Genomic DNA, 13,775 nt, shown 5'->3' with positions numbered 1-13,775 from the left:
CATAGCCACGCCCACTCGATCACTCGGCCACTCAGCCACGTGACATGTCTCTGCCAATAGGGTGCACGTGATTTGGATCGCGTGATTGCCTTTTGACTGCCGTTGGGTGATTCTGCAGGTGGCGTGGCTGCAAGCAGGCATTTACGATAAATAAATACGATTACTATGATTCACTAAGCTACGTAAGTTGCTTATCATCACATATATTATTTGCCTCTCTTATCGAACATTTCCATAGAATAGAGAGAATGCCTTTGTGCCACATGCATGACATTTTTTCCCTTGCCATGTTGGATTTAGCATCGCCACGTGCTGACCACGTGACCACGACCAGCCAATCAGAACGTTGTGTTACGTATGGGGGGGGGGGGGGGCAACACATTTCAAAGCTTGGTTCCAACAAAGTTGCAGAGCAGCGTGCAACTTCATGTCACAACGGTGTTTCCGTCGATTGTTGGATCGAACAAAAGGTCATCGACATTAGTTTAAGGTAATAACACCTTAAAATCTTGACTTAAAGCTTTCGTGACTGCAGGAATTCCTATTCTTTGGGTCTTTCGGTAAAGTCGCGTAGATAGGTTCAAATAAAAAAAACTACGACGTTTCGATCGCAACACAAGCGGTCGTCATCATGAAAAAGGGGGGGGGGGGACCGCTTGTGTTGCGATCGAAACGTCGTAGTTTTTTGGTTATTTTTATTTGAACCTATCTACGTGACTTTACCGAAAGACCCAAAGAATATAATAACAACTTTGTTGTTGTTGTTGTTTTACTGTTGGATTAAGATGCCATCCCGTTTGCAAGCAGGGGAATAAAAAACCGCATGCATTCATTGCGTGCACGTTGTTTCTTTGTCATGCTGTGTCGCAAACGTTCTGCTGTGCCACTTTAAAAACATGTTCAAAGCCTTGTTGCTACGTTATATTGGAAAAAAAATGGAAAAAATAAGGGGATACAAAACTTTTGTTGTTGTAGAGTACTAGCAACAGTATAGTAGTGATTGGATGAAGTCGTGGAGAGTTTTAATTAGACAACTGGATGAGTAAATATTATTTAAGGTAAATAACATGCCCAACTTATTTCTTTTTGACACATTTCCTCGTGTAAACTTGATTATCCTAAATACCTTAACACTGTTTTAGTTTGATGCGCTGAGCAGGCAATATTACCTCGCCTACATTTCTGCCTGGTTCCATTTAGTGTGAAAACAAAAGCGACACAAGTGAGGCGGGTTGTGTGCAATTTAAAAGGATTTTGCATAACATTTGGAAAAAGCAACGGTCCAGAAATATGGCACCATTCGACTTCATCTGAACCAGGCTTTGACATCAAACCACAGGGTCACTGTAACGTAACCCCTGTCGTTACGCGAGGTGAATGCACGCAGCCTCGCTTCCTTTGCGTATTTAAACGTGTTCAAACAAAACATACTTGCAGCGAATGAACCGTGGGAGTTTCATGTGCAAATCCTGACCCCGCCCCCTGACATCGCACCCACACAAGCCAGCACACTCAACTCTGTACACGCGTTGTTTTTTGTTGTTGTTGTTGTTGTTGCCATCTTTACAAATTCTCAATTCTGGTGGACGGCCTCCGTTTGGCAGCGTACACGTATTGTTCATTGCCGACTCTGCCGCCATCGTCGTCGCTGTCGCCCTCGCTGCTGTCATCGCCGTGCCGCTCGCTTTGGACATCGTTCGGCCCGCCGCGCCACCACCCGTGCCGGCGCCACCTCTCGGGGTCGGGCAGCAGCGTGTCGACCCCCCATGTCTCCGTCGCGTCGGCCGCCGCCCGCCGCCACCACCACTGCTTCTCCGCCGCCGTCGCCGCCGCCGTCGCCGTAGCCGTGGCCGCCGTCGACCCCTCCCCCCGCGCCTCTCGGCCGACGGGCCGTGCCGCTTCGTCGTCCTCGGCGTGCCGCGGGGCCCCCTCCACCGTGGCGCTGCGTCGCTTCCTCCGCGGGGCGGCGGTGCGGCCGCGCTCGCGGCTGCGCTCGCGGCTGCATCTCCGCCGCGCCGGTCCCGTCGTTTCGTCCGAGTCCCTCCTGCTCCACGACGACGCCGTGGCCGACGCCGTGGCCGACGCCGTGGCCGACGTGACCGCACCGCTGGCCATGTTCCTCTGGTCACCCGCGCTGGCCGACGTTCTTATCGCGGCCGTGCCCGCCGTGGCCCACGTGGCGTAGCCGCTGGACGCGGCGTTCCGCGGTCCGCCGCCGCCGCCGCCGTTCGTCACGATCAGGTTCCTGCTCTCGCTGCGTGCCGAGATTCTGCTCGTGCTGTTGCGTCTCTCGAACATGTAGTCACTCGTCCTGTTCAAGTTCAGCCGGTTGCCAAGTTGGTCACCGCCCCTGACTTCGTTGCAACCGCTGCTGTCTTTACCGCGGCCGTCCATCGATCTCCCCCTGTCGACGACGACGTCGACGCTGTTTTTCCTTCTCCCGTCCATCGACCGTCCCCTATCAACGCCGCCGCCGTCGGCGCCGGCGCCGGCGCCGCCCTCTCTTCCCCGCCCGTCTGTCGACCTTCCCCGGCTGCGCACGCCCCCACCCTCGCCCCTGGCGTCCCTGGCGTCCCCGCCGGCCTCGCCTTTAAAACGCTCCGTCCCGGCGCCGGCCGCCGCGTGGTGGTGACGCACGGAGCTTGCCCGACGCTCACCCCAGGCTCGCTCGGGGCTTTTGAGCCTCATGGACCCGCCTGACGAGCCCGCGCACGTGGCCGCGTCCACCCTGAGCGTGTCGGTTGAGTTGCAGCTGCGGCTCTCGGCCCAGCGCGGCCGAGACAGAGTCGCGCTGGACCTCCGCGTCGGAGACGCCGGCCGCACCGCCTTCACGACCGCGACGCCGCCACCGCCGCCACCGATGCCGGAGCCGCCGCCACCGCCGATGCCGGAGCCGCCGCCACCGCCGATGCCGGAGCCGCCGCCGCGCCGTGAGCCCCAACCGCAGGATACCATGATCTCCTCGGCGCTGCTGACGCCGCCCCCGGCGTCGCCCCCGTAGGAGCCGACCTCCCGGCTGCCCTCGTCGTCGAAGTCGACGTCGTTGAGGCTGCGCGCGCCCGTCGAGCGGCGCCGCTGCACGCTCACGTGAATTTTCCTGGCCCGCGCTTCGTGCGGGTCGGCTAGGCCGCCGTCGCCGTCGTCGCAGTAGAACCTGCTGCCGCCGGCGTCCAGGCTCTGGCGGCCCAGCGCGGACCTCTGGCTCCCGCCGCTCGCGTACTTCCTCTTGGCGATGGGGTGCTGTCTCCGCAGGCGGGTTTGGCGACCTCCCGCGCCATCGTCGTCGTCGCCGCCGCTCTTGCCGCACCCGTCGTTTTGCACGATGAGGTAGCCCTTCTTGATGAGGTCGTCGATGATAGCGGCATCGCGTTTGCTCGCCTCCTCCGCGCCGTCCGCCTTCCGGACGGCGCTAGGGTGGACGATCTTCGGTCGGGCGCGTTTTCCGCCGCTGCCACCGCTCCCGTGCCCGTCGACGTCTTCGTCGTCATCGTCATCGTCGTCGTGGCACTCCAGCTTGGGGATGCTCACGTACACCTTCTTGGGGCGCTGCGTGCCGTCGATGTCTTTGCCATCGTCACCGCCGTCGTCCTCGTCGTCTTCGTCTTCGTCGTCGGCCGAGAAGCTGTGTCCCGTTGAGAGGCGCGCGCCCCGAGCCCGCGGGGGGCGCCCGGTGGCCTGCGCCAGCCCGGCCGCCCCCGTGCCCTCCCCCCCCGCCGCCGCCGGCGTCCAGAAAGTCGTCGAGAAGAACGACAGGACGACCGAGGAGGGCGACAGCGAGGCGAGCGTCGCGACCGTCTCTGCCGGCAGAGCCGCCACGCCCAGCCGCCGGTACAGGACCTCCTGCACCTCCTCGGCCAGCATCATCCGCGCGTCGCCCTTGCGTTCCGCCGGGCCCGCCGCCGCCGCCGTCACCGCCGCCCTGGCCTCCGCGAGCGGGGGGTCCTCGCCGTGCGTGTAGCACGGGTTGTCGTACTCGTGGTACGACACCTGCGGCTGCAGGAGCCGCGCCTTGGGGCTCGTGCCCAGCTGCCCGCCCAGGTCGATCAGCACGTGGTCGCCGGCGGCCCGCTCGAAGTCGCGGTCGCCGATCGCCGAGGATGCCGCGGCTCCGCCGCCGCCGCCGCGGTCGCCCCTCCGGGTGGACGCGGCGAGGTCCGGCTCGGAGGCGCAGAACGCGGAGCCGTGGCGCAGCAGGGGCCGCAGGGACGGCGCGCGCCAGCCCGTCTCCTTGTAGACGAACCACACGTTGCCCGTCCAGAGCAGCCAGTTGATGAAGCCGAACACCTGCGGGCGACGGCGGCGGGGGAAGCGTTTCGTTATGGACTCGGCGCGGCGCTTCCCGCGTCTCCGCCACGTGGTCACGATGGTGCCACCCGAAGCCCGGAGCTCCACGACTCGTATTTGCCGATCTCATCGGGAATCTTACAGGCCAAGAGGACTGTCTGTAAAAAACAGCTTCATATAGCTTATTGGATTCCTTCAGTATAAATGTATTAAATGCTTACCCCGAGTCCTCAATACTCTGATAGTGCGCTGTTTTTGAGTTGTACGCCTTTTGGCGTCATCTGGTCCAACACCAATGGAGACTAGGCTCTAAGAAAAGCTGTCTCGGGTGTGGACCAATCAACTTCAAGGACAGTGCATATCATTACCATTATCAGAGTTGTTTCTTTTTTTTGCATTTTGACTGCTTGTGTTGTGGTTGTTGCAAACATGATGCCTTGTATAAAGGTGTCAGTTGTGTACCAGTTGAAAGGGTAAAAACCTACTACTATTACTAAATTGATTATGATTCTTCTGGACTTAAAGCCTCGCGTAGTGCTTGGATGGGTGAACGCCATGGACAAAGCAGGTCGCCTCAATCTTTATTTTATTCAGAATGTTTATTTATCTCTGAGGAATCCGATGAGCTGTGAAGCTCTTTTTCACAGATGTCCAGGAGTCACAGGCCTTACGGGGCTATGTGGTGGGCAGTAATTGTGATAATAATTTATAGCATTTATAAAGTACTGTTCACCACTATAAACAAATAAAACGTTGGCCAATGGGAGGACAAACTAAAAAGTAGCGGAGCGACTTTGAAACCCAAAAGAGAAATTTAGCGAATTTTGAGGAGGGGTTTTAACAAGTGGAGAGCAGTACAGCCAAATCTAGCGTTGTATTGTACTTCTTTGCTTCTACGTCCATGCTCCCCCCTGCCTCCAGCCCGACCCCAGCTGCCCCCACCAAACCGCGGTCAAACGAGCCCCGCCCGGGCCGCTGGCGGCACGGAGAAAGAGAAGGGGGGGGGGCGGAGAGAGAGAGAGAGGGGCCGGGCCCCCCCTGAGGAGGAATCGCCGCGTTGCCCGACTCACCGCCGCCACCACGAGGGAGGAGAGCGTCGGCGCCGACCTCCACTCGCACCGCGAGCGCCCCACGCCTCCCCCTCCTCCCCCTCCTCCTGCCCCCCTCGCCGCCGCCATCCCCGCCGGCAGGGCCTGGGGGAGAGCGGCCGCGCGGGGGTCCCTCCCGGCCGCGGCGGCCGCGGCGGCGGCGGCGGCGCGGCACGCGGGCACCAGCGCCCCGAGGTGTGCCGGCTGCAGGGAGGCGCGCAGCTCAGCCAGGCTGGCGGCCCACAGGCACGAGGCGAGGAGCCAGAGCAGGGAGAGCACCAGCGACACGGACACGTCCTGCGGGGGGAGCGGGGAGCGGGGAGCGGGGAGCGGGGAGCGGGGAGCGGGGGGGAGCGGGGAGCGGGGAGCGGGGAGCGGGGAGCGGGGAGCGGGAGCGGGGGGAGCGGGGGAGCGGGGAGCGGGGGAGCGGGGAGCGGGAGCGGGGAGCGGGGAGCGGGGAGCGGGGGGGAGCGGGGAGCGGGGAGCGGGGGGAGCGGGGAGCGGGGAGCGGGGAGCGGGGAGCGGGGAGCGGGGGGAGCGGGGAGCGGGGGAGCGGGGGGAGCGGGGAGCGGGGGAGCGGGGGGGAGCGGGGAGCGGGGAGCGGGGAGCGGGGGGGAGCGGGGAGCGGGGGGGAGCGGGGAGCGGGGAGCGGGGAGCGGGGGGGGGGCGGGGAGCGGGGAGCGGGGGGGAGCGGGGAGCGAGGAGCGGGGAGCGGGGGGGAGCGGGGAGCGGGGAGCGGGGGGGAGCGGGGGGGAGCGGGGAGCGGGGAGCGGGGGGGAGCGGGGAGCGGGGAGCGGGGGGGAGCGGGGAGCGGGGAGTTAACGCGGCCGTGCGGCTCACAAATCGGAATGTTAAGAAGATTTATTTGTCCGGAGGAATCCGATGAGCCATGAAGCTCTTTGTTTTTCCCCTTCCCAGAGACGTGTCCGGTCGCTGTCACGGGTGCGCTTCGAGTTGCAAGCACAAACACCGACGCTCGCCACCGACTCTGCCTGCTGAGTGCCGCGTGTGGACATCGCCGCTGGTGGGACAAAGGCGGCCGGGCGTGGTGCTGGCCACTCGCCCCCTCGTGTGCCGTGCCGGCCTTCATAGGCGCTGCTCGCTACTCGCTGACAGCACTTGCCCCGAACAGTGTGTTCACGGCGATGCGGGTGGACCTTTGCCTTCGCATTCGCGCTGCCTGCGGATGTGTCTGTGTGTGCGCGTCAGTGGCCGTGTTGTTCTCCTCCGTCGCATCCTCTCACCGTCTCTCTCGCGCGCTGTCATCGGAGTTGTGTGCCTCTAAGCGTCAGTGCCAGCGCGCATTAAATAATGCAGTCTGTGTCAAATCTGGTAACGGCATTTAAGCCTCTGTCAACACCGATCGCTTGACGTCCCACTTGTACGTATACGTGCGTAGATGTGGCACTACACGCCCGCGGTTATGTCAGATTTGGATGATTGCTTGCCAAGATGTGTATACCGAAAAGTATGTATATATTGAATTAAAATGTGCGATACGCATTTAACGTGAATTAAGAAATATCATCCGTTTACCCTTATAGGGTGGGTGAGGGAGTGGATGGATTGAGGGTGTTTATTGGTGGATCGGTGATTCTGCCATTCACCTACTCTCAGACAAAGCAATTGAATGGCTAAATGACTTGCGACTGAATATCTCAGTTGCTCTCCATGGGCTGCACGAAAGAAGGAGACCACGTTGCACGTTTAATATGCAGAAGAAAACTATTTAAAATGGGGTTTGAACAAAGTTGAGTGCGGTGCAGATCAAAGTGTGTTGTAGTTCAAAATGCTAATTTGATTTCCAGGGCTGGGTGAGCGCTGGGACTTTATAGGCAGCAGCCCGAGGCCTTGGATATTGAGGGCCACTGCCAAGAATATTCGCTGCTTAATAACAGCTGAAATGCAAGACTGGAACACCACGATAAATCCCCGAGCTAATTTGGTCATAAAAGCCTCAGCATCACTTCGTGTCATCGCTCCCAGCTACGTGCCCAACATTTTAATAGTTTTTCTTCACATTTACAAGTTAACGCGTAGATTTTCGCGATCGATATTACGGTTCACGATTGTGTTTTTTTTAGGTTACATTGCACCACCATACAATACACAATTTGGCCTTCGTATCCCTCATTAATTGACTGAAAATATCTTAATACATATCGAGGACGGCAGAGCTTAGGCAATATTTGGCACCGAGGCTTTAAATCAATTTCCGGCCGCGTGGTCACGTGCGCACGCGGGCACGTACGATCTTGGGGCCGCGGTTGTTGCGCAGGTAGTTGCGCTGGTAGAAGATGGTGGCGACGGTGGCGCAGAGGGAGTAGAGGAGCGACACCACCCCCACGGCGACGAGCAGCCGCGCCGACGGCACCACGCCGGCCAGGCCCGCCGGCAGCGCCGACGGCCGCCCGGCGTCCATCGCCACGGTCGCGCCGTCGCTCGCCAGACGCACGTGCAGGCCCGCGGGCACGCAGCCGGAGACCCGCGCCACCACCCCCAGCAGCCTGCGGGCGACCCAAACCGCACGCACGCACGCAACACAGACGTCGCGGTCCCCTGCCGCCCGCTTACGTAGCCCGGGGTGGGCTGGGTGGGTAGGAGCGGTTGAGAGGGCACTCGCCGCCGATGATAGCCGCGGTCAGGGATCCAACCCAGGTGAGCGGAATTGCAGTTGTGACGTGCTAACCGCTAGGCTACCGCTCCCTGCGTTCACACACTAACCGTGCCAACCTCCGATTGGCACGGTTGGCTACGTGCGGTGCAAAAGAAGTTCAACATACATACACACAGACACAAAGATCCCCCGTGTAAGTGCTGTTAGCGTGCGACTACGAAGGCCGATGCCGCGTGCAAGTGGTAGCGCAGTGGGCCACCTTTGTCTCGCCAGTGCTGATGCTTCCACACTGCAGTGGCTACTAATCATACACGAGCACCTGCTGACCTAGGTGAGGCCCAGGACTGGTTTGGATATCGCTCGATACTGATGTTTTAGCCGTGAGCTTGGGGCATCTGGTTCTTCACGGAGCTCGCCAACCACTGCGCCACCATTCCCCCACGCCAGCAGAGGCGAGGCAGCCAGGCGGCTCAAGAGGTCGAGTGCGAAGCCGGAACAGCTGATCTACCCTGGGTTCGAATCGAGGGCAGCCGCTAGAGTCTCAAGCGATGCGAGTTGATAGTCTCAGCCCCGGTCACCCAATGACGACACAAAACAACAAAGATGCTGCACTTAAATTTGGATAAATCCCAGCGCTGATGATGCCTGAAATATCGCTGTGACAGTCGTGCGACGAGTAGGGAAAGTGTTGCTCCCTCGATGTTAACTGCAAAGGATCTCTGATCCTGACAAATCTGCGCTCGACGTTTCGGCTCTTCTCCAGCGTGAAGGAACATTTCACGCGAGTGGTTATTGAAGTCATAAAAAAGTTGGCTCCCGTCTGGTTAAAGGTGAATTTTTTTTCACGCAAAAAAACAAATTTTAAGATGAAAAAAAAAGATGAATTTAAATTGAAGTCAACCTGGTATTTTTAAAAATCAACCAGTGAAATTGGAAGGGGAAAATAAAAATTCTCAGATCTGAAAAGGTTTTGACGTTTTCTGCGCGGCATTTGAAAAAAAAAAGGCATTTTACTTTGGCAGTGGACTCGCGTGTCCCAGCCGGCTACGCGGAGGCAACGAGGAATTGCTTCCAAGTAAAAAAAAAAAATCCACCGCAAAACATCTCGGAGAACTTGTGAACAAACGAAGGAAAACAAACCCTCCCTCGAATTTCCGATCTCTGACTTTTAGTTAGCACAAAATGAGCCCTCCCCCCCCCCGCTTGGGCTTGCGAAGCTACGGCCTCTGAATCGGCACCCGTTGGTGATTCGTGGTCGGTGACGCGGCCCGCTCGCGCGCCGTGCCAGTCCGCATGGCGCTCTCCAGAATCACTTTGCCACAGCGCTCTGCAAAGATCTCCGCGTGATGCATGCGTCTTGTGTGCACGTGTAACAGTGGTGGGGGTGGCGGTGAGCGCTACGGACCCGGCAGAGACCCGAGTTCGATTCTCGTTCACGGCCAATACCGGTGACGATTATAAGGATGGGTGCTGGGCCTCCCCTAGGTCGACTCAACCTCAAATGAGTACCTGGTGCGGTGTGTAAACATCGCCACTGGGGAGACAAAGGCGGTCGGGCGTGGTGCTGGCCACCCACCCCCTCGTGTGCCGTGCCAGCCTTCATAGGTGCTCACTAACAGCACTTGCCTCGGCAGTCTGTTACAGGCTAGACGGGGGATCTTTGTCTTTGTCTTGGCCTGATTGTGGGGAGCGGTGGTGTAGCGGTTAGCGCGCCGCGCTACAAACCCGGCGACCCGAGTTCGATTCCCGCTCACGGCCAACACCGCTGACTATTATTTGAACCGGTCCTGGGCCTCCCCTGGGTCGACTCAGCCTGAAATGAGTACCTGGTGCGGTGTGTAAACATCGCCAACTGCGGAGATAAAACAGGCGTTATGCAGGGGACCTTCGGCTATGTATTTGTCGATGGTAATGGCAGATATTTTGTAGGTATTTGTTTATAAAAATCTAAACATAGATATTTTAAAAATAATACGCATGCAGTGCAGCAGTGTCTTTCGGAAATACCCTGATCGCTTCAAAATTAAAATATGCATATTGTAAATGCAATTAGTAAATAAATCGCTCAATGAGGTAAAAATGCAATTAGAGCTGGTGAATAGATGTCGTCGTGTGAACGTGGGAGTAAAATAATTAATTGGCTCATAAAAAAACACGCACACACACGCAATGCACTGATGAATAACCCCGCGTATAAATAAGCATATAAATACATGCACATTAATTTTAAGCAGAAATTTATAAAAGAGATGGCGGGACAAATATCCGAGGGAATACCTCCTTGTTGCTGTCTCATTCCGCGGACTGTATCACTCCGCCCAGCCGCGCAGCTCAAGAAAGTAGTCTCTCGTTAACCGCTCAGAAGCCCGCGTTATAACGGTGCACATTCCGCGTTATAACGGTACGGTTCTGGGTTATAATGGGGTACACGTTCTGCGCGCTGTGCGAGAAAGTTGTTCCCTGATGGCAGAAGCACGTCGTGGCGACACCGCTGCCACGCGCTACGCGGCGAGGACTTCGTAAACGAGCGTGGGCACACTATGGGAACCTCATTTGCCAGTGAAAAATATGATAATTGGTTTTTTACCCTTCTATCTGGCAACAAAACTGACACCTTTTTACAAGGAGTCATGTTTGCATAGACCGCAATACCTGCAGTCATAATACAAACAAAAGACATAACTCTGATAATGTGCACTGTCCTTGAAGTTGATTGGTCCACACCCGAGACAGTGAAGTTGATTGGTCCACACCCGAGACAAGTGTGGGCACAGCGAGTGCCGGATGCCATGGTCCACATTACTCGGGAAAAAAAAAACCCGTGCCGGTTGTCAGGAACTCAGAGCAACATTTGCTGTGAAGCAACTGCAGAGTGCCCGTCAATCGCCCCGTTCCCTCGTCACAGCCGTGCGCTACGAGGATCGCACGAAACATATTAAACGTCCTCCACGATTTTGTTCGATGAGCATTTATATATTTTTAATAAACACACCACTGCATGCTACTTACTTAATCGACCCAATATCCAAGCGGACACGCGTTGAGGATGTTATAGGGGATGGTCCGATGTTTCCCCGATTCAATTTCGATTCCACGTGGGCTACGAATGTTTTCATTGATTCACGTCACACACACACCGAGTTCACGCATTGCCCCTGCAGACATCAGAGGCCGCTACATCCACAACCATTTTTAAATATCCGGATTGGTAATTACCAATCGGCAAACTTGGAATTGTGCCGCTTCATAGAATGTCTGTGAGTGGCAAGTGATGTCTGACCTGGTCCTGGGCTTCCCCTAGGTCGACTCAGCCTTAAATTGCCACCTGGTGCGGTGTGTAACTACGGGCAACTGTGGAGACAACGCTGAGGCCGGAGCGTTCTGACCCTGGACGCGCCATCCCTCCTCGTGTACCGTTCCGGCCTCAACGAGGTGTTCGCCAAAAAAAAAAAATCAACCCCAAAAATCTATAAAACTGTTTAAGCTCTTGTTCTTGGTTCTTTCGGTAATGTCACGTAGAAGGGAAATAATAAAATATAACAATAAAATGAAATTCTCACGACGTGTCATGAGAAATAAAACATAATAAAAATAAAACATAATAAAATTCTCACGACGTGCCGTGAGTATGTTTCATTTTATTATTTTATTATTTCCCTTCTACGTGATTTTACCGAAAGAACCAAGAATATGAATCCCTGCAGTCACGAAAGATTTAAATCGAAGTGTTTAAACTCTCTCTATTTTTTATTTTAGCAAGTAAGCCCCACTGAGTTAAATAGCTGTTTTTTTTTCTAGGAGCGACCTGGCTATCACAAATGAAATCTCAACGAAGCAGCTCATCACGTGGACATGTATAGAAGCCAAGTACTCGAAACGCGTGACGTTGATTTTAAATGTGGAGGGAAAATCCCGGAGGACCCGGAGAAAAAACCACACGACCACGGAGAGAGAGAGAGACACGCAAACTACTAATATACAACAGGCGTCAGGGTCGGTATCGGACCAGAGGTCGCAAACGGGTTTTGATTCCTTACCCGTACCCGGCCGCACCAGGGTCGCAAACGGGTAACTGTACCCGGCCGTACCCGTACCCTACTCGTACCCGGCCGGGGAATGAAGCCATGTTGCAGGCGCGGGTGGGTTGATTCTAGGAACTTGAATTGTGAGAAGAGACAAGACGTTGGGAAATGAGTGACAAACAGTTACTCACCAGTGACTCACGGCCTACCCGTACCCGGCCGCACCAGGGTCACAAACGGGTAGCCGGGTATCGGGTAGGGTACGGGTATCGGGTACCCGGTTGCGACCTCTGTATCGGACCCATGACCTCCTGTGTACCAGGCGAGGTAGTTAACATCTCGTCCACGTGGCGCCCAGTCTACGCGTGACCACGTGGGAGACGCGCGCGTTCATCTCGTGACCGCAATCCGCCCTCCTTTCGATGAGTAATTTAAGGAGGAGAAAATTGACACGAGCACTTCGGCTCTCGACCAATCGTCGCTGACCCGGGTCAGCGGAGAGATCCCTCGCCCCGATTTGGTGGCGGCATTCCCACCAAAAAGACAATTTGGATTTTTAAATAAAATCTCTCTCTCTTACTGGATGGTGAGATCGGCACTCCGCCCGGTCACCCGTCTTCTCTACCCCCCCCTCTCCACCAGTGCCAAACACTCGTTTAAGGCTGAATCGACCTAGGAGAAGGCTACAGACGCTAGTTTGAAAATGTCGCGCCACTGATGTTAGCCGCGTCCGAGTATCAATGAGGACGAACGAAGACAAAGATCCCCCGTATGGCCTCTGACAGACTGTGGGGCAAGCGCTGTTAGCGAGTAGCACCTATGAAGGCCGGCACGGCACACGAGGGGGTGGGTGGCCAGCTCCACGCCCGGCCGCCTTTGTCTCCCCAGTGGCGATGTTAACACACCAGGTACTGAGTCGACCTAGGGGAGGCCCGGGACCGGTTCAGATAATCGTCACTGGTGTTGGCCGTGAGCGGGAATCGAACTCGAGTGGCCAGGTTCGTAGCGCAGCGTAGCGCTAACCTCTACACTACCGCTCCCCACAATCTGGCCAAACACACACAGACACACAGACACATACACACACAGACATACACAAACACAGAGAAACACACAGACACACACAACACACACACAAACACACACTCACACACAAACACACACAGACACACACAAACACAAATAAACACACACAGACACACAAACACACACAAACACACAAAGACACACACAAACAGAGAACCACACACAGACACACACAAACAGAGAACCACACACAGACACACACAAACACACACAGAAACACAGAGAAACACAAACACAGACACACACACGTGCCGATGTCCATGTCTCCAGTGGCAATGCGGTGTTATCCCCCTGAGATAACACGCGGCGCCGCTCTGTGTGTTGCAAGTGGCTTAAGCCGTTTTTTGTTTGTCGGGGGGAGGAAGGAGGGCACCCCCCCCCTTCTCTCTCCAGATGTCGGTGAAAATTAAATCGTTGACCATGCGCCTGCCGGCTGGCCACGCCTCCTACCCCTCGCCCACCCTTCTTCGCTCCCCACCCTTCCTCGCTCCCCACCTTCAAGTTACTGGAACCTGGCGACTCTCTGCATCTCAGGAGGGCGATGCGGGGGAATGGGCCGTGCCAGGGCTGCTGAGCCGGGAGGGACCCTGGGGCGTGAATCCGTGGTCTCGGCTCGGTCATCGATGACTTGCACCGAGAACCGGCAGATTCTCACAGAGATCCGCAGACTCCCATCAA

The 13,775-nt window shown here is 56.6% G+C and overlaps 2 protein-coding genes across 2 annotated transcripts; both read right to left on the bottom strand.

Moving 5' to 3' along the window:
* Window positions 1–526: 526 nt before the first annotated feature.
* LOC133356545 (pneumococcal serine-rich repeat protein-like) lies at window positions 527–2,498 on the bottom strand. The gene is made up of 2 exons (XM_061574116.1): window positions 774–2,498; window positions 527–546 (listed from the first exon to the last, which is right to left on the bottom strand). The coding sequence occupies exon 1, from the start codon at window positions 2,446–2,448 to the stop codon at window positions 1,564–1,566; it is 885 nt and encodes a 294-aa protein (XP_061430100.1). The 5' UTR covers window positions 2,449–2,498; the 3' UTR covers window positions 527–546; window positions 774–1,563.
* On the bottom strand, window positions 2,462–5,429 carry LOC133356479 (uncharacterized PE-PGRS family protein PE_PGRS54-like). The gene is made up of 3 exons (XM_061574010.1): window positions 5,355–5,429; window positions 2,572–4,284; window positions 2,462–2,533 (listed from the first exon to the last, which is right to left on the bottom strand). Exons 2-3 carry the CDS (start codon window positions 3,862–3,864, stop codon window positions 2,462–2,464), a joined length of 1,365 nt encoding a protein of 454 aa, XP_061429994.1. The 5' UTR covers window positions 3,865–4,284; window positions 5,355–5,429.
* Between the last annotated feature and the right edge of the window lie 8,346 nt (window positions 5,430–13,775).

Source organism: Lethenteron reissneri, chromosome 54 (genome assembly GCF_015708825.2).
Source record: "Lethenteron reissneri isolate LAM-NWPU_2019-01 chromosome 54, ASM1570882v1, whole genome shotgun sequence".
Classification (NCBI taxonomy): Eukaryota; Metazoa; Chordata; class Hyperoartia; order Petromyzontiformes; family Petromyzontidae; genus Lethenteron; species Lethenteron reissneri.
This window is presented reverse-complemented; position numbering and strand designations above follow the sequence as displayed.